At 42.9% G+C, this 17,984-nt stretch overlaps 1 protein-coding gene and 9 non-coding genes across 11 annotated transcripts; 6 read left to right on the plus strand and 4 right to left on the minus strand.

Moving 5' to 3' along the window:
* The first annotated feature begins 493 nt into the window (after positions 1-493).
* Positions 494-567, plus strand: trnan-guu (transfer RNA asparagine (anticodon GUU)). Its single transcript has one exon. It is a non-coding gene; the product is annotated as a tRNA-Asn (tRNA).
* A 1,442-nt stretch (positions 568-2,009) lies between these two features.
* On the minus strand, positions 2,010-2,081 carry trnad-guc (transfer RNA aspartic acid (anticodon GUC)). The gene has a single exon. It is a non-coding gene; the product is annotated as a tRNA-Asp (tRNA).
* Positions 2,082-3,804: 1,723 nt separating this feature from the next.
* Positions 3,805-3,876, minus strand: trnad-guc (transfer RNA aspartic acid (anticodon GUC)). The gene has a single exon. It is a non-coding gene; the product is annotated as a tRNA-Asp (tRNA).
* A 207-nt stretch (positions 3,877-4,083) lies between these two features.
* trnan-guu (transfer RNA asparagine (anticodon GUU)) lies at positions 4,084-4,157 on the plus strand. Its single transcript has one exon. It is a non-coding gene; the product is annotated as a tRNA-Asn (tRNA).
* A 1,441-nt stretch (positions 4,158-5,598) lies between these two features.
* trnad-guc (transfer RNA aspartic acid (anticodon GUC)) lies at positions 5,599-5,670 on the minus strand. The gene has a single exon. It is a non-coding gene; the product is annotated as a tRNA-Asp (tRNA).
* Positions 5,671-5,877: 207 nt separating this feature from the next.
* Positions 5,878-5,951, plus strand: trnan-guu (transfer RNA asparagine (anticodon GUU)). The gene has a single exon. It is a non-coding gene; the product is annotated as a tRNA-Asn (tRNA).
* Positions 5,952-7,672: 1,721 nt separating this feature from the next.
* trnan-guu (transfer RNA asparagine (anticodon GUU)) lies at positions 7,673-7,746 on the plus strand. Its single transcript has one exon. It is a non-coding gene; the product is annotated as a tRNA-Asn (tRNA).
* A 1,442-nt stretch (positions 7,747-9,188) lies between these two features.
* On the minus strand, positions 9,189-9,260 carry trnad-guc (transfer RNA aspartic acid (anticodon GUC)). The gene has a single exon. It is a non-coding gene; the product is annotated as a tRNA-Asp (tRNA).
* A 207-nt stretch (positions 9,261-9,467) lies between these two features.
* trnan-guu (transfer RNA asparagine (anticodon GUU)) lies at positions 9,468-9,541 on the plus strand. The gene has a single exon. It is a non-coding gene; the product is annotated as a tRNA-Asn (tRNA).
* Positions 9,542-11,096: 1,555 nt separating this feature from the next.
* On the plus strand, positions 11,097-17,921 carry LOC144995535 (uncharacterized). 2 transcript variants are annotated; one of them, XM_078955267.1, is made up of 10 exons: positions 11,097-11,279; positions 11,701-12,397; positions 12,469-12,552; positions 12,638-12,703; positions 12,897-13,476; positions 13,552-13,641; positions 13,743-14,877; positions 15,024-16,101; positions 16,194-16,257; positions 16,363-17,921. In XM_078955267.1, exons 5-10 carry the CDS (start codon positions 13,407-13,409, stop codon positions 17,430-17,432), a joined length of 3,507 nt encoding a protein of 1,168 aa, XP_078811393.1. In that variant the 5' UTR covers positions 11,097-11,279; positions 11,701-12,397; positions 12,469-12,552; positions 12,638-12,703; positions 12,897-13,406; the 3' UTR covers positions 17,433-17,921. The 2 variants fall into 2 exon arrangements, with proteins under 2 accessions (XP_078811393.1, XP_078811394.1); XM_078955268.1 differs by having other exon boundaries at positions 13,746-14,877.
* The last annotated feature ends 63 nt before the right edge of the window (positions 17,922-17,984 follow it).

A 17,984-nucleotide genomic window follows, 5' to 3' on the forward strand; every position in this document is an offset into this window, starting at 1 on the left:
TTGTGAAACAGACAGTGCATTTAGAATAAATATTTGAGTCACAAAGAATTGTGGGGTTCATGAATTACCTGTTGATTCTTGCAAAGAAGGCGGCCATTTTTGTGACACCACCGTGAGTGTGTAGGAGTTGATAGAGGTTTCACCAGCAAATAGGGGTTGGTGCAAGATAATGTGTTTTCTAGGAGCCAGTTGAAGGCTGAACTAAAAAAGGGCTCCCCCCGTCAGGGAATCGAACCCTGGTCTTCCGCGTGACAGGCGGAGATACTGTCCACTATACTAACGAGGAACTGACACACTTGAACAAACATGTCGAAGATGGGTCACAGCCGAGCTGGGATGCACACTTTGTTTCCTCAATGGGTGAAGTGGCATGAAAAACCAATTCAAATGCAATCTCTCACAAACAGACTTTTTAGTCCATTTCAAATAAGAAATGACATGTCATCATTTACCAACAAGCACTATAATCAGAATGGTATTTTCCACACATGTTGTCTCTGTGGCGCAATAGGCTAGCGCGTTCGGCTGTTAACCGAAAGGTTGGTGGTTCAAGCCCACCCAGAGGCTTTGATTACTCCTGTCCTTCCTTCAATGCTAGTCTCATGTTTACTTCTATCTGGTTAGCTAATTTACTCAGTACTTTCATCCCTCAGCTCATGTAACTTTCTTAACTTCATATTCAAATCCAAATATTTCCCCAGACTCATGAAAATGCAAGAGTGGACACAAAGAGTGGGTGGGACAAGTGCTTTGGAACTTCAAAAGTACACAAAGCACAGTCCTCTTCTGTGCTGCTGCAACACACAGCCTGTTAATTTGGATGGACGCTCAAGCTTTCCCTAGGGCTGTAGGCTGAAGAACGTCCTGGCGCTGCCAACAGACATAGTTCCACTACATTGCAACTACTGAGTATCTTGGTTACTCCACAAGCAAAACACCTCAGTAGACGCCCTGCTTGACAATTCAGTTCAAAAAGAAAGGGCCTTTTTCTCAATTCAATCTTTGCCTTCTGAGCAAGCAAGCACTTGTTAGTTTCACACTTTCCAAAGCTGGTCCTGGAAGATGTCAGGATGGACGAGGAGTCCGACGCACTGCGCTATAGTTGCAGTCTCGTACTGGCACCTGTTTGAATGCAACTTCTGACATTCAGCCAGCAGTCATGCTTATGCTCAGCTGTCCTCAACAATGTAACAGTGCATTATATTTACTGTCAAGCAACATCACCAACAAACTTGGTTGATGTCAAGTCATTCAGACAAAACGGACCTGTTTCTCTTTGGAGACTGTTTTCGGATGTGCTGGAAATGACGGAAAGACTGATCAATGCTTTCTGATTGCCTTTATCAGAAAACTCTTTCTGAGGTTCTGTGTGGTTTGTTTTGTATTTGTTTATAAGAACTTCAATTATATGGAATTTTAAGTTTTAAAGTGAATGGAAAAGGACAAGATGGGATTTCCTGGCGGTGAGAATTGATCTCATCACCAAGGAAACAACTTCTTAGGTCTTTGTCAGACAAGTTACAAATTGTATTTGTCCTTATTCCGGGAGGATTAAGGGCTACCTGGCTGTCATTGGATGCTATTGAAAGAGGTGTCAAGTCATTGCATTAGAACAATCGGTCTGACGACTTAGCTGTAATGCACAGTGGGCATCTTGTTGAACTTACCAAAACCTAACCTTAATTGTGAGAAAACAATGTCATGTCCTTCTTTGAAAGCTGTCTTTGAGAAGAAGCAGAAATGTGACAAGTGCCATATAGGACAGAAGCACTAAAGCTTTAGATGTGGACAAATGTTGTGAAACAGACAGTGCATTTAGAATAAATATTTGAGTCGCAAAGAATTGTGGGGTTCATGAATTACCTGTTGATTCTTGCAAAGAAGGCGGCCATTTTTGTGACACCACCGTGAGTGTGTAGGAGTTGATAGAGGTTTCACCAGCAAATAGGGGTTGGTGCAAGATAATGTGTTTTCTAGGAGCCGGTTGAAGGCTGAACTAGAAAAGGGCTCTCCCCGTCAGGGAATCGAACCCTGGTCTTCCGCGTGACAGGCGGAGATACTGTCCACTATACTAACGAGGAACTGACACACTTGAACAAACATGTCGAAGATGGGTCACAGACGAGCTGGGATGCACACTTTGTTTCCTCAATGGATGAAGTGGCATGAAAAACCAATTCAAATGCAATCTCTCACAAACAGACTTTTTAGTCCATTTCAAATAAGAAATGACATGTCATCATTTACCAACAAGCACTATAATCAGAATGGTATTTTCCACACATGTTGTCTCTGTGGCGCAATAGGCTAGCGCGTTCGGCTGTTAACCGAAAGGTTGGTGATTCAAGCCCACCCAGAGGCGTTGATTACTCCTGTCCTTCCTTCAATGCTAGTCTCATGTTTACTTCTATCTGGTTAGCTAATTTACTCAGTACTTTCATCCCTCAGCTCATGTAACTTTCTTAACTTCATATTCAAATCCAAATATTTCCCCAGACTCATGAAAATGCAAGAGTGGACACAAAGAGTGGGTGGGACAAGTGCTTTGGAACTTCAAAAGTACACAAAGCACAGGCCTCTTCTGTGCTGCTGCAACACACAGCCTGTTAATTTGGATGGACGCTCAAGCTTTCCCTAGGGCTGTAGGCTGAAGAACGTCCTGGCGCTGCCAACAGACATAGTTCCACTACATTGCAACTACTGAGTATCTTGGTTACTCCACAAGCAAAACACCTCAGTAGACGCCCTGCTTGACAATTCAGTTCAAAAAGAAAGGGCCTTTTTCTCAATTCAATCTTTGCCTTCTGAGCAAGCAAGCACTTGTTAGTTTCACACTTTCCAAAGCTGGTCCTGGAAGATGTCAGGATGGACGAGGAGTCCGACGCACTGCGCTATAGTTGCAGTCTCGTACTGGCACCTGTTTGAATGCAACTTCTGACATTCAGCCAGCAGTCATGCTTATGCTCAGCTGTCCTCAACAATGTAACAGTGCATTATATTTACTGTCAAGCAACATCACCAACAAACTTGGTTGATGTCAAGTCATTCAGACAAAACGGACCTGTTTCTCTTTGGAGACTGTTGTCGGATGTGCTGGAAATGACGGAAAGACTGATCAATGCTTTCTGATTGCCTTTATCAGAAAACTCTTTCTGAGGTTCTGTGTGGTTTGTTTTGTATTTGTTTATAAGAACTTCAATTATATGGAATTTTCAGTTTTAAAGTGAATGGAAAAGGACAAGATGGGATTTCCTGGCGGTGAGAATTGATCTCATCACCAAGGAAACAACTTTTTAGGTCTTTGTCAGACAAGTTACAAATTGTATTTGTCCTTATTCCGGGAGGATTAAGGGCTACCTGGCTGTCATTGGATGCTATTGAAAGAGGTGTCAAGTCATTGCATTAGAACAATCGGTCTGACGACTTAGCTGTAATGCACAGTGGGCATCTTGTTGAACTTACCAAAACCTAACCTTAATTGTGAGAAAACAATGTCATGTCCTTCTTTGAAAGCTGTCTTTGAGAAGAAGCAGAAATGTGACAAGTGCCATATAGGACAGAAGCACTAAAGCTTTAGATGTGGACAAATGTTGTGAAACAGACAGTGCATTTAGAATAAATATTTGAGTCGCAAAGAATTGTGGGGTTCATGAATTACCTGTTGATTCTTGCAAAGAAGGCGGCCATTTTTGTGACACCACCGTGAGTGTGTAGGAGTTGATAGAGGTTTCACCAGCAAATAGGGGTTGGTGCAAGATAATGTGTTTTCTAGGAGCCGGTTGAAGGCTGAACTAGAAAAGGGCTCTCCCCGTCAGGGAATCGAACCCTGGTCTTCCGCGTGACAGGCGGAGATACTGTCCACTATACTAACGAGGAACTGACACACTTGAACAAACATGTCGAAGATGGGTCACAGACGAGCTGGGATGCACACTTTGTTTCCTCAATGGATGAAGTGGCATGAAAAACCAATTCAAATGCAATCTCTCACAAACAGACTTTTTAGTCCATTTCAAATAAGAAATGACATGTCGTCATTTACCAACAAGCACTATAATCAGAATGGTATTTTCCACACATGTTGTCTCTGTGGCGCAATAGGCTAGCGCGTTCGGCTGTTAACCGAAAGGTTGGTGGTTTAAGCCCACCCAGAGGCGTTGATTACTCCTGTCCTTCCTTCAATGCTAGTCTCATGTTTACTTCTATCTGGTTAGCTAATTTACTCAGTACTTTCATCCCTCAGCTCATGTAACTTTCTTAACTTCATATTCAAATCCAAATATTTCCCCAGACTCATGAAAATGCAAGAGTGGACACAAAGAGTGGGTGGGACAAGTGCTTTGGAACTTCAAAACTACACAAAGCACAGGCCTCTTCTGTGCTGCTGCAACACACAGCCTGTTAATTTGGATGGACGCTCAAGCTTTCCCTAGGGCTGTAGGCTGAAGAACGTCCTGGCGCTGCCAACAGACATAGTTCCACTACATTGCAACTACTGAGTATCTTGGTTACTCCACAAGCAAAACACCTCAGTAGACGCCCTGCTTGACAATTCAGTTCAAAAAGAAAGGGCCTTTTTCTCAATTCAATCTTTGCCTTCTGAGCAAGCAAGCATTGTTGGTTTCACACTTTCCAAAGCTGGTCCTGGAAGATGTCAGGATGGACGAGGAGTCCGACGCACTGCGCTATAGTTGCAGTCTCGTACTGGCACGTGTTTGAATGCAACTTCTGACATTCAGCCAGCAGTCATGCTTATGCTCAGCTGTCCTCAACAATGTAACAGTGCATTATATTTACTGTCAAGCAACATCACCAACAAACTTGGTTGATGTCAAGTCATTCAGACAAAACGGACCTGTTTCTCTTTGGAGACTGTTGTCGGATGTGCTGGAAATGACGGAAAGACTGATCAATCCTTTCTGATTGCCTTTATCAGAAAACTCTTTCTGAGGTTCTGTGTGGTTTGTTTTGTATTTGTTTATAAGAACTTCAATTACATGGAATTTTCAGTTTTAAAGTGAATGGAAAAGGACAAGATGGGATTTCCTGGCGGTGAGAATTGATCTCATCACCAAGGAAACAACTTCTTAGGTCTTTGTCAGACAAGTTACAAATTGTATTTGTCCTTATTCCGGGAGGATTAAGGGCTACCTGGCTGTCATTGGATGCTATTGAAAGAAGTGTCAAGTCATTGCATTAGAACAATCGGTCTGACGACTTAGCTGTAATGCACAGTGGGCATCTTGTTGAACTTACCAAAACCTAACCTTAATTGTGAGAAAACAATGTCATGTCCTTCTTTGAAAGCTGTCTTTGAAAAGAAGCAGAAATGTGACAAGTGCCATATAGGACAGAAGCACTAAAGCTTTAGATGTGGACAAATGTTGTGAAACAGACAGTGCATTTAGAATAAATATTTGAGTCGCAAAGAATTGTGGGGTTCATGAATTACCTGTTGATTCTTGCAAAGAAGGCGGCCATTTTTGTGACACCACAGTGAGTGTGTAGGAATTGATAGAGGTTTCACCAGCAAATAGGGGTTGGTGCAAGATAATGTGTTTTCTAGGAGCCAGTTGAAGGCTGAACTAGAAAAGGGCTCTCCCCGTCAGGGAATCGAACCCTGGTCTTCCGCGTGACAGGCGGAGATACTGTCCACTATACTAACGAGGAACTGACACACTTGAACAAACATGTCGAAGATGGGTCACAGACGAGCTGGGATGCACACTTTGTTTCCTCAATGGATGAAGTGGCATGAAAAACCAATTCAAATGCAATCTCTCACAAACAGACTTTTTAGTCCATTTCAAATAAGAAATGACATGTCATCATTTACCAACAAGCACTATAATCAGAATGGTATTTTCCACACATGTTGTCTCTGTGGCGCAATAGGCTAGCGCGTTCGGCTGTTAACCAAAAGGTTGGTGGTTCAAGCCCACCCAGAGGCGTTGATTACTCCTGTCCTTCCTTCAATGCTAGTCTCATGTTTACTTCTATCTGGTTAGCTAATTTACTCAGTACTTTCATCCCTCAGCTCATGTAACTTTCTTAACTTCATATTCAAATCCAAATATTTCCCCAGACTCATGAAAATGCAAGAGTGGACACAAAGAGTGGGTGGGACAAGTGCTTTGGAACTTCAAAAGTACACAAAGCACAGGCCTCTTCTGTGCTGCTGCAACACACAGCCTGTTAATTTGGATGGACGCTCAAGCTTTCCCTAGGGCTGTAGGCTGAAGAACGTCCTGGCGCTGCCAACAGACATAGTTCCACTACATTGCAACTACTGAGTATCTTGGTTACTCCACAAGCAAAACACCTCAGTAGACGCCCTGCTTGACAATTCAGTTCAAAAAGAAAGGGCCTTTTTCTCAATTCAATCTTTGCCTTCTGAGCAAGCAAGCACTTGTTAGTTTCACACTTTCCAAAGCTGGTCCTGGAAGATGTCAGGATGGACGAGGAGTCCGACGCACTGCGCTATAGTTGCAGTCTCGTACTGGCACCTGTTTGAATGCAACTTCTGACATTCAGCCAGCAGTCATGCTTATGCTCAGCTGTCCTCAACAATGTAACAGTGCATTATATTTACTGTCAAGCAACATCACCAACAAACTTGGTTGATGTCAAGTCATTCAGACAAAACGGACCTGTTTCTCTTTGGAGACTGTTGTCGGATGTGCTGGAAATGACGGAAAGACTGATCAATGCTTTCTGATTGCCTTTATCAGAAAACTCTTTCTGAGGTTCTGTGTGGTTTGTTTTGTATTTGTTTATAAGAACTTCAATTATATGGAATTTTCAGTTTTAAAGTGAATGGAAAAGGACAAGATGGGATTTCCTGGCGGTGAGAATTGATCTCATCACCAAGGAAACAACTTTTTAGGTCTTTGTCAGACAAGTTACAAATTGTATTTGTCCTTATTCCGGGAAGATTAAGGGCTACCTGGCTGTCATTGGATGCTATTGAAAGAGGTGTCAAGTCATTGCATTAGAACAATCGGTCTGACGACTTAGCTGTAATGCACAGTGGGCATCTTGTTGAACTTACCAAAACCTAACCTTAATTGTGAGAAAACAATGTCATGTCCTTCTTTGAAAGCTGTCTTTGAGAAGAAGCAGAAATGTGACAAGTGCCATATAGGACAGAAGCACTAAAGCTTTAGATGTGGACAAATGTTGTGAAACAGACAGTGCATTTAGAATAAATATTTGAGTCGCAAAGAATTGTGGGGTTCATGAATTACCTGTTGATTCTTGCAAAGAAGGCGGCCATTTTTGTGACACCACCGTGAGTGTGTAGGAGTTGATAGAGGTTTCACCAGCAAATAGGGGTTGGTGCAAGATAATGTGTTTTCTAGGAGCCAGTTGAAGGCTGAACTAGAAAAGGGCTCTCCCTGTCAGGGAATCGAACCCTGGTCTTCCGCGTGACAGGCGGAGATACTGTCCACTATACTAACGAGGAACTGACACACTTGAACAAACATGTCGAAGATGGGTCACAGACGAGCTGGGATGCACACTTTGTTTCCTCAATGGATGATGTGGCATGAAAAACCAATTCAAATGCAATCTCTCACAAACAGACTTTTTAGTCCATTTCAAATAAGAAATGACATGTCGTCATTTACCAACAAGCACTATAATCAGAATGGTATTTTCCACACATGTTGTCTCTGTGGCGCAATAGGCTAGCGCGTTCGGCTGTTAACCGAAAGGTTGGTGGTTTAAGCCCACCCAGAGGCGTTGATTACTCCTGTCCTTCCTTCAATGCTAGTCTCATGTTTACTTCTATCTGGTTAGCTAATTTACTCAGTACTTTCATCCCTCAGCTCATGTAACTTTCTTAACTTCATATTCAAATCCAAATATTTCCCCAGACTCATGAAAATGCAAGAGTGGACACAAAGAGTGGGTGGGACAAGTGCTTTGGAACTTCAAAAGTACACAAAGCACAGGCCTCTTCTGTGCTGCTGCAACACACAGCCTGTTAATTTGGATGGACGCTCAAGCTTTCCCTAGGGCTGTAGGCTGAATAACGTCCTGGCGCTGCCAACAGACATAGTTCCACTACATTGCAACTACTGAGTATCTTGGTTACTCCACAAGCAAAACACCTCAGTAGACGCCCTGCTTGACAATTCAGTTCAAAAAGAAAGGGCCTTTTTCTCAATTCAATCTTTGCCTTCTGAGCAAGCAAGCACTTGTTAGTTTCACACTTTCCAAAGCTGGTCCTGGAAGATGTCAGGATGGACGAGGAGTCCGACGCACTGCGCTATAGTTGCAGTCTCGTACTGGCACCTGTTTGAATGCAACTTCTGACATTCAGCCAGCAGTCATGCTTATGCTCAGCTGTCCTCAACAATGTAACAGTGCATTATATTTACTGTCAAGCAACATCACCAACAAACTTGGTTGATGTCAAGTCATTCAGACAAAACGGACCTGTTTCTCTTTGGAGACTGTTGTCGGATGTGCTGGAAATGACGGAAAGACTGATCAATGCTTTCTGATTGCCTTTATCAGAAAACTCTTTCTGAGGTTCTGTGTGGTTTGTTTTGTATTTGTTTATAAGAACTTCAATTATATGGAATTTTCAGTTTTAAAGTGAATGGAAAAGGACAAGATGGGATTTCCTGGCGGTGAGAATTGATCTCATCACCAAGGAAACAACTTCTTAGGTCTTTGTCAGACAAGTTACAAATTGTATTTGTCCTTATTCCGGGAGGATTAAGGGCTACCTGGCTGTCATTGGATGCTATTGAAAGAGGTGTCAAGTCATTGCATTAGAACAATCGGTCTGACGACTTAGCTGTAATGCACAGTGGGCATCTTGTTGAACTTACCAAAACCTAACCTTAATTGTGAGAAAACAATGTCATGTCCTTCTTTGAAAGCTGTCTTTGAGAAGAAGCAGAAATGTGACAAGTGCCATATAGGACAGAAGCACTAAAGCTTTAGATGTGGACAAATGTTGTGAAACAGACAGTGCATTTAGAATAAATATTTGAGTCGCAAAGAATTGTGGGGTTCATGAATTACCTGTTGATTCTTGCAAAGAAGGCGGCCATTTTTGTGACACCACCGTGAGTGTGTAGGAGTTGATAGAGGTTTCACCAGCAAATAGGGGTTGGTGCAAGATAATGTGTTTTCTAGGAGCCAGTTGAAGGCTGAACTAGAAAAGGGCTCTCCCCGTCAGGGAATCGAACCCTGGTCTTCCGCGTGACAGGCGGAGATACTGTCCACTATACTAACGAGGAACTGACACACTTGAACAAACATGTCGAAGATGGGTCACAGACGAGCTGGGATGCACACTTTGTTTCCTCAATGGATGAAGTGGCATGAAAAACCAATTCAAATGCAATCTCTCACAAACAGACTTTTTAGTCCATTTCAAATAAGAAATGACATGTCATCATTTACCAACAAGCACTATAATCAGAATGGTATTTTCCACACATGTTGTCTCTGTGGCGCAATAGGCTAGCGCGTTCGGCTGTTAACCGAAAGGTTGGTGGTTCAAGCCCACCCAGAGGCTTTGATTACTCCTGTCCTTCCTTCAATGCTAGTCTCATGTTTACTTCTATCTGGTTAGCTAATTTACTCAGTACTTTCATCCCTCAGCTCATGTAACTTTCTTAACTTCATATTCAAATCCAAATATTTCCCCAGACTCATGAAAATGCAAGAGTGGACACAAAGAGTGGGTGGGACAAGTGCTTTGGAACTTCAAAAGTACACAAAGCACAGGCCTCTTCTGTGCTGCTGCAACACACAGCCTGTTAATTTGGATGGACGCTCAAGCTTTCCCTAGGGCTGTAGGCTGAAGAACGTCCTGGCGCTGCCAACAGACATAGTTCCACTACATTGCAACTACTGAGTATCTTGGTTACTCCACAAGCAAAACACCTCAGTAGACGCCCTGCTTGACAATTCAGTTCAAAAAGAAAGGGCCTTTTTCTCAATTCAATCTTTGCCTTCTGAGCAAGCAAGCACTTGTTGGTTTCACACTTTCCAAAGCTGGTCCTGGAAGATGTCAGGATGGACGAGGAGTCCGACGCACTGCGCTATAGTTGCAGTCTCGTACTGGCACGTGTTTGAATGCAACTTCTGACATTCAGCCAGCAGTCATGCTTATGCTCAGCTGTCCTCAACAATGTAACAGTGCATTATATTTACTGTCAAGCAACATCACCAACAAACTTGGTTGATGTCAAGTCATTCAGACAAAACGGACCTGTTTCTCTTTGGAGACTGTTGTCGGATGTGCTGGAAATGACGGAAAGACTGATCAATCCTTTCTGATTGCCTTTATCAGAAAACTCTTTCTGAGGTTCTGTGTGGTTTGTTTTGTATTTGTTTATAAGAACTTCAATTACATGGAATTTTAAGTTTTAAAGTGAATGGAAAAGGACAAGATGGGATTTCCTGGCGGTGAGAATTGATCTCATCACCAAGGAAACAACTTCTTAGGTCTTTGTCAGACAAGTTACAAATTGTATTTGTCCTTATTCCGGGAGGATTAAGGGCTACCTGGCTGTCATTGGATGCTATTGAAAGAAGTGTCAAGTCATTGCATTAGAACAATCGGTCTGACGACTTAGCTGTAATGCACAGTGGGCATCTTGTTGAACTTACCAAAACCTAACCTTAATTGTGAGAAAACAATGTCATGTCCTTCTTTGAAAGCTGTCTTTGAAAAGAAGCAGAAATGTGACAAGTGCCATATAGGACAGAAGCACTAAAGCTTTAGATGTGGACAAATGTTGTGAAACAGACAGTGCATTTAGAATAAATATTTGAGTCGCAAAGAATTGTGGGGTTCATGAATTACCTGTTGATTCTTGCAAAGAAGGCGGCCATTTTTGTGACACCACAGTGAGTGTGTAGGAATTGATAGAGGTTTCACCAGCAAATAGGGGTTGGTGCAAGATAATGTGTTTTCTAGGAGCCAGTTGAAGGCTGAACTAGAAAAGGGCTCTCCCCGTCAGGGAATCGAACCCTGGTCTTCCGCGCGGGAGCCGAAAATGGTTAAGCTTAACTCTCTTAACTTTTCTCATTCATTCTCTATGGTAGTTCTTAACACTACGGATGTAATATACTTTTTCACCACTAGCGAGATTTTGGGGGCGCTGTTTCCACATCGTCTTAGTAGTAAGGTTTTCACAGGAAGAGCCTTTAGGAAGACAAAACAACAATAATCCTGCGGCCAGATTTGATCCGATCGCTGTTAAAACACAAGAGCACAACAAGTTAAAGTCAAGTTAAAGTCTGATGTAAGTAAAAAGTTAAAAAAAAACTGGACAAAGTTCCTAGTTTGAAGACATTTCTCTTCCCGTTATTTTTTGTTGAGCATGAAAGGTCTGAAACTCCAGCGGTGAGGATACGGCTACTCGTAAGAGATGAAAAACCTCTTCAAACTTAGTCATGATAGTTTGTGTGTGTTTTCAAAAGCTTTTGAATTTTACCAAAGGTAGATAACTTTAATAATATCTATATGTGCATTTACACACACACATATATATATATATATATATATATATATATATATATATATATATATATATATATATATATATATATATATATATATATATATATATTTGTATGTTGTTGTTTTTTTTTTACTATTTTTGAGTTACAGTAGACCTGGGCTACTTCACCCACTAACGAAAATAAATGTATCTTTTGTTATAGATCTCCAGAATGAAGAGGAAATTAATTTTTCCTGGAAAAATCTGCGTGAGCTTCAGACGAGGCCCAACTGGGTTTCTCAGGCAGGACCCTTCAGATGAAGCCAAGAGGATCAAAAATAATCCTGAGCTCCAGGACAAGTCTGCTCCCCAGAGAGAGGAAAAAGTGAAGGAAAACGCCCTGTCAAAAGTCTTCATTAGGGGTGGAGATACATCTGACAGGCAGGAGGTGTTGGGGGAGTATGTTCTTCAATTTGGCAAATACAAGGGGAAGTCCTTTCGGTGGCTGCTAGAAAATGATATTGGCTACACCATTTATTTAATTAACAAGGTTGAGGAAGAGGAGAGAGCTGGACTCTTTAATGCCGAGGGACCAAAGAAGGAGAGTCTCTTTTCATTTCTGGATTATACCCGACACTTTCACGAAATCAGAGATCTGAGAAACTATTTAGCTGAAAGATCAGTGGAGCCACCTTCAAGTAGTGAGGACAACCAGCTGGTTGGATTTGGTGTGCATTCTAAGAAGACCTGGAAGGATGTCTGGGAGAAAAGAGAAGATGGATATGCATCATTTATCCTCAGGAAACAGTGTGTTTCAGGCAGCAAAATGTTCCTGCTCCAGCAGTACCTGAAGAAGAAAGAGGCTCAGACTCAGAGCTCTTCAGAACCTGCTCTTACTAAACCTTCTTCTAGTCCTCCAGGTCTGTGGCAGACTAGACGTTCATGCTGATGTTAGGAAAGATGGTAGAAATGATGTTTCCCATCTTTTCAGTATCTTCGTTAGAGATGGAAGATGATGAAGAGTTGGAGAGAATGATGCTTTCTGTCTCTCCATCCAAACTCCTCCCTTTACAAGGTAAAACTAAATCACACACAAGTACACACTGAGTGTTAATTACTACTTCTGATTCAAACCTGTTTTCTTATTTTTTTTACTAAAGAGCAGAGACATTTAGTGAAGAAGATGACAGGCCCAACATGTTTAGAAACAATCCCAACCCAACCAAGTGAGCAGCACCAACGTGCACACATCATGCATCACGTGTTGATTATGTTTCTGTATGTGGAGTAGTAGTACTGGTAGTTGAAAAACTGATATTAGACTACATGTTACTCTTAGATCAGTCCTTTCTTTACACTCAGCACTTTTAAATGTGTCTGTTCAAAAAGAAGAATATTCATTGGTTTATTTTCTTTCAGGTTCACTGAGTAAAGGTCTAGATGCTGCTGCTGCCATTGCCACCGCCGCCGCTGGTACCTGATGGTTCTGTCGTAAACCAGGATCACCTTTTCTTTTCTTCTGTTTGCTGGTTGGCCACGTTCAGGCCTGTTCTAATGCAGGTGTTTTGTGTGACTGCTTTTATGATGCTGAAGGTATTCATTGTTCGTCGTCGAGGGTAAGTACAGACTTATGTTATTTGCATGGGTTTGGTTATAGGTTTGGTATGAAAATGATTGAAGGAAACCAGTCTTAAAAAGCAGAATTACAACAAAAGTACATGTCTTAACACATCAGAGTAAAGTGGTTACACATGGATTATTACATCATAATGGAACCTTTCCTGGTCAATCAAAAGATAAAAAAATGAAACTAATAGTTAATTTATTGATTTTCATACCACACCTGTTCTATTGAGCATGTTTTCTTGCATGGTTTTGAGTGTTTTGCACAATTACTAACAAAGAACTCTAAATGCCTGGGCATTACTGATGGATATTTCTGTTGATCTGAATCCAGACCAGCCTGAGAGGTCCAGCTGTCCTGCTGCCACACATGCAGGTGAGTGTTGAGGATCATTTGTCAGCTTTACTCTGCTGCAGCTTCCTGTCTGTTTCTGACTGTCTTTTTCACCAGTTACTTCAGCTCCAGTGAAGACTCCTCTGCCAGTACCACCAGAGTTGCTCGCTTTGGAACTGCCTCAAAGTGTCCAGGATAAAACCTACAGTCAGTGCATTAACTTTGACAAAAATGCAAAGTACTGTATTCATTTGGACTTTGAGATAATATTTTATTCAACAACTCATGTTATTTTTTTATTTTTCCAGCAGTCGTTGGAAGACCCTCAGCTCAGTCTGCAGCTCCTCCTCCTGCTCACTTTCAGCCAACGCCTGCTGCTTCACCACTTCCATCTTATGACCAGGATGTTAGCAGCTGGAACTGCTCTCCCCAGCAGAGGATCTGGATGAAAACAGAGATGGAAGCCTTAGGACTGTGGCCTGGGTCTCCACCTGTAAGACATGCCATGAATATGATCTCCTTGTGGCGTAACCCACCTCAGCCGGAACTCATTGACTCAATTTATGAGCTACCATCCCCAAAGTACTTTCACCTCCATCCTTTTTTTATCTGGAAACCAGACCATGCAATAATGGAAAGAGTGCGTAACAACTACCCCCTCCCGTGTCTGCATGGCTGCCCAAAACCCCTCGTGGTCTCCTCTGGAACAGGTCGGCCCCGTGTCATAATTGGCACAAGTGGTCAGTACTACATACTTGCTTCTCGGCTGACCTGTAAAGTCTGCAAGAAGCACTGGTTTGCAGACAAACCTTCATGGATGGACATGCTGCCTCGTCGTTTTCAGGAGATTTTTCCAGCCTTCCTGACCCACAAAAAGGCAGTATGCAAGACTGTGATGGATGAGCTGCGGCGTACAGCAAAGTCTCCAGGTGATATGGCCAATCAGCTAAATGAAGCTCTTCACCTAAGATACGAGCGTGCACACTTGGCTTATCTGGGAACAGTGAAGAATGTTCTGGATGGAGAGAGCGGACTATATGGCCAGCAGACAATCACGGGGGCAATGAGGAAAATATCTACACCAGATCCTTTTGGTGGGTATACAGACATAGATGGCTGGTGTGGGGTAACAGTGACTTCACACTACCTGGTGGACTGCCTCATACAAGAGTACCATAGGGAGGAGGGCACGCTCAATCTGCTCCTCCAAGGCACTTTTGGTGAGGTCTTGAGGGCTGACCACACCCGAAAGGTGGCACGGAAGGTTGTCCTGGCATCAGGCACAATGTCATCTTATGCAGTTATGAATGAAAACTGGATGATTTTGTCCTGGGTGATGCTGCAGTCAGAAAGCGACAAGTCTCTGGAGCCAATGTACGACGGGCTGTCCCAGCGTTACATTTCTGCAGGGCTACCAAAAGCAAAGTACCAGTGGGTTGACAGGTGAGAAAAACTTTGTTCATTTTACTTCTAATTTAATGGTTTCAACAGTAAAAACGTGAAAAACATAAGTAAATATTGTTTTAAAAACAATCACTTTATTTGCACAATAAACAATTAAAAGGTGCTTTACCTGTGTGCATGGACAGGGATTGCTGCTCTCCATTCAGGATCCCAAACTCCCAGCCTCAGGAGCATCTTCTCTGGGATTCCTGGAAGACCACAGAGGCTATAGTGGGTGAAGCAACATCTGGAGACTTCACCAATAGATGTGCATCCCGTACCAAATACAACAGAGAAATAAGCATCAAGCTGGACTTGTTTCACTGCATGCGGCGGTTCACCAGGGAGTGCATCTCAGAGCATCATCCACTTCACAGCTCCTTCTGCAAGTTCCTTTCGGCAGCTTTTTGTGTGGTGGACCAAACCGATCTTCAGAGGCTGAAGGAGGCCTACACCTTCTGTGGGATCCAGCCAGCTAACCCCACAAAGCAGCACATCAGGGAGCACTGCCGCACCAAGATCCCAGAACCCAGAGAGCTGCTGGTGCGGGTGGAGAGTGTTCTGAAGAGGTTCTTTTTGGAATCGGATCCAGATGGCATACCACTGTTTAAGGCAACAATGCTGAAAGTGTGGAGGATTCAGCGCGTTCACATCCTCAGGGGCTGTCTGAGCGACCCGGAGGTGGGAGACGGGATCCTCTACAGACACGGTGGCACGTTACAGCTGAACCACATCAAGGGGGAAGCGGCAGCGGTACCGATCTGGATCCCGGTGCGAGGCACATCCCAGCAGGAGGGATTTCATTTCCACCAGTCCAAATGGGTGACAGGAAATCAGGTCTCGACAGAACTTTTCCAGGCCCAAGGCATGACTGGAGTAGCTCGGTGGAACTTCCAGCGCCTTGTGAGCCTGAAGCAACCTGGTCTGAAGCTTCCTTCAGTTTTTAATCCAGCTCTGATTGTACAGCTGAACAAACTGTCAAAGGAAGTGACAGGACAAGCTAAGTACCCTGCCTTAGTCTTGTCACAGGCCGACACTGGGGAAAGGTTTGGACTGCAGTATGTGGAGCCTGGCTGCCGTCCGGTTCCTCTTCACTGGGACAAACACAAGTCTCAGAGAGACCCGGTTGTTGAGGAAGAAGAGCGTTTGTCTCCAGAACCACCTCCTTCCAATGAAACAGTCATCGACCTGCCTGAAGAACATGGAGAAGAACACTCTGCTCATGTAAGTTTGTTGTAACAAACATCCTCACTCTATTACAATAAAACTGCAGCTACATAACAAGTTTAAACTAACTGAATGGTCCAATGTTTCAGGATAATGTCTTAGGTGTGGTTGCTGATGACTCACTAGCAATGACCCGAGCCCCTGAAGTGAAAGGTAATTTAGTTCAAATTTTCAGCCTTTTTTAATTTATTTGTGCATTGCATTCAAGGAAAGAGAAGTGAGAAGGGGTTAACTTTTCTCTTTTTTCCTCTCCATCAGATGTCTCAACGACACCACCACCACTGCCTTTTGCTGCCTCTCCACGCGCAGCTCGCACTGGTCCTATCAAAGCAGGGGGTCTGCTTTTTGTCCTGGACCATTCTCGTTGGACAAATCCAATGAGGGATGCGATTGATGTCCTTCTGGCAAAGCACCATGGACAAAAGGACTTTCTGAGCAAGGTAGACGCAGAGTATGCCGCCCTTGTTCAAACTGCCTCCAGGAATCCCAACAGCCTCCTCCACCCCACCACTAAACAGCACATCTCCCGCTACGTGAAGCACATGGCGAAGATGATTAACAGAAGTTCGTCTATGAACACTAGTCCCGAAAAACTTTTGGAAACCCAGCAGCTGTGGCATAAACTCACTGAAGGCAGTGAAACTGTCACTGTGCCAGTTGTGACTCTCCCTCCTGCTCCAGTGAACCCCCCCAGCTCTAAACCAGATGAAGCTCCTTTAACGAAGACTGACGTTGAAAAAATGGTGAAGGAGATTGTAGGTCTGCAGCAACAACAGCAGAAACCTGAAAAAAAAATGACAAGGAACTGTCTTGCTTGTGGGCAGCCAAAGTCTCGTTACCTTGGTGATGGATCTTCTGTTCATTTCTTTTATCAGTCTGGGGATGTGAGATACTTCTACTGCTCCAAAAAAGTACTCCAGATCTATGCAGCAGAAGGCCTTACAAACCCCAGGATGCCATTTGCAGACTTTGCTGCCACGCCATTTTTTGAGAGAGAGTTAAAGGCTGCAAAGCAGAGGTCTGCACAATGCAGAAAGGTTTTGGAGGACCGACAGAAAAGAAAGGCAAGGGAGCAGCATCCCAGTGGGCGTCTGTGCAGGTTCTGCCACAAACCACTGAAACAAGGTCCAGGGAGTCCACACATACACACCGGGTTCCCTGGTGTTGTGGGGAAGTATGTTTACTGTCCTGCCAGAGTCTTGTCCCTCCACCGGGCAAATGGGATGACTCAAGAAATGACCTGGGAGACGTTCTCTCAGTCTCCTTTTTATGAGGCTGAAAAGATGAGGTGGGCTGCTGGCCGGCAAGCAGAAGAGGGAAAGAGATAGCTTTTATGTCTGTTCTATTTGTTATCAAAAGATGTTGCTGTTTTGACCACTTTTGTCTCATTTTACCTCAGCTTGTCATATTGGATGAGAAATAAGTGTAAAACGTCAAAATCTCTGCTAAACCTGTCTATATGTTTGCCTGTATTAAGTTCTCTTCTGATAACACACTGATTATGATAGAACTCCTGATGTTATCTATCAATGTGAAAATATTTGTAATTTAGTTTGTGAAATCTATTTTGTGAATACAATTTTCTTACATATTTATTATTAGTGTTTAGTTTTGATAGAAAAAGCAAACATATTTACTACTTCCTCAATTCATTTTACACCTTTAAAATACTTGTATTAAAGTTTTGCCTGTTTAAACCCTTCTGCCCTTCAATTGTAAATCCATGGTTGAACATTTTGGTACATTTTGTGTTAAATACTGTGTTTTATTTATTTTCATGTTGATTTCTTAATAAAACATGGTTGAAATTGAAATGAGCAACAGATCATGACTTATTTGGAACAAGGAGAGACAGAAGTAGAAAACAATAATTATGAAAT

This window comes from Oryzias latipes, chromosome 11 (genome assembly GCF_053564925.1).
Source record: "Oryzias latipes strain Hd-rR chromosome 11, Olatipes_Hd-rR_3.1".
In the NCBI taxonomy this organism is placed as follows: Eukaryota; Metazoa; Chordata; class Actinopteri; order Beloniformes; family Adrianichthyidae; genus Oryzias; species Oryzias latipes.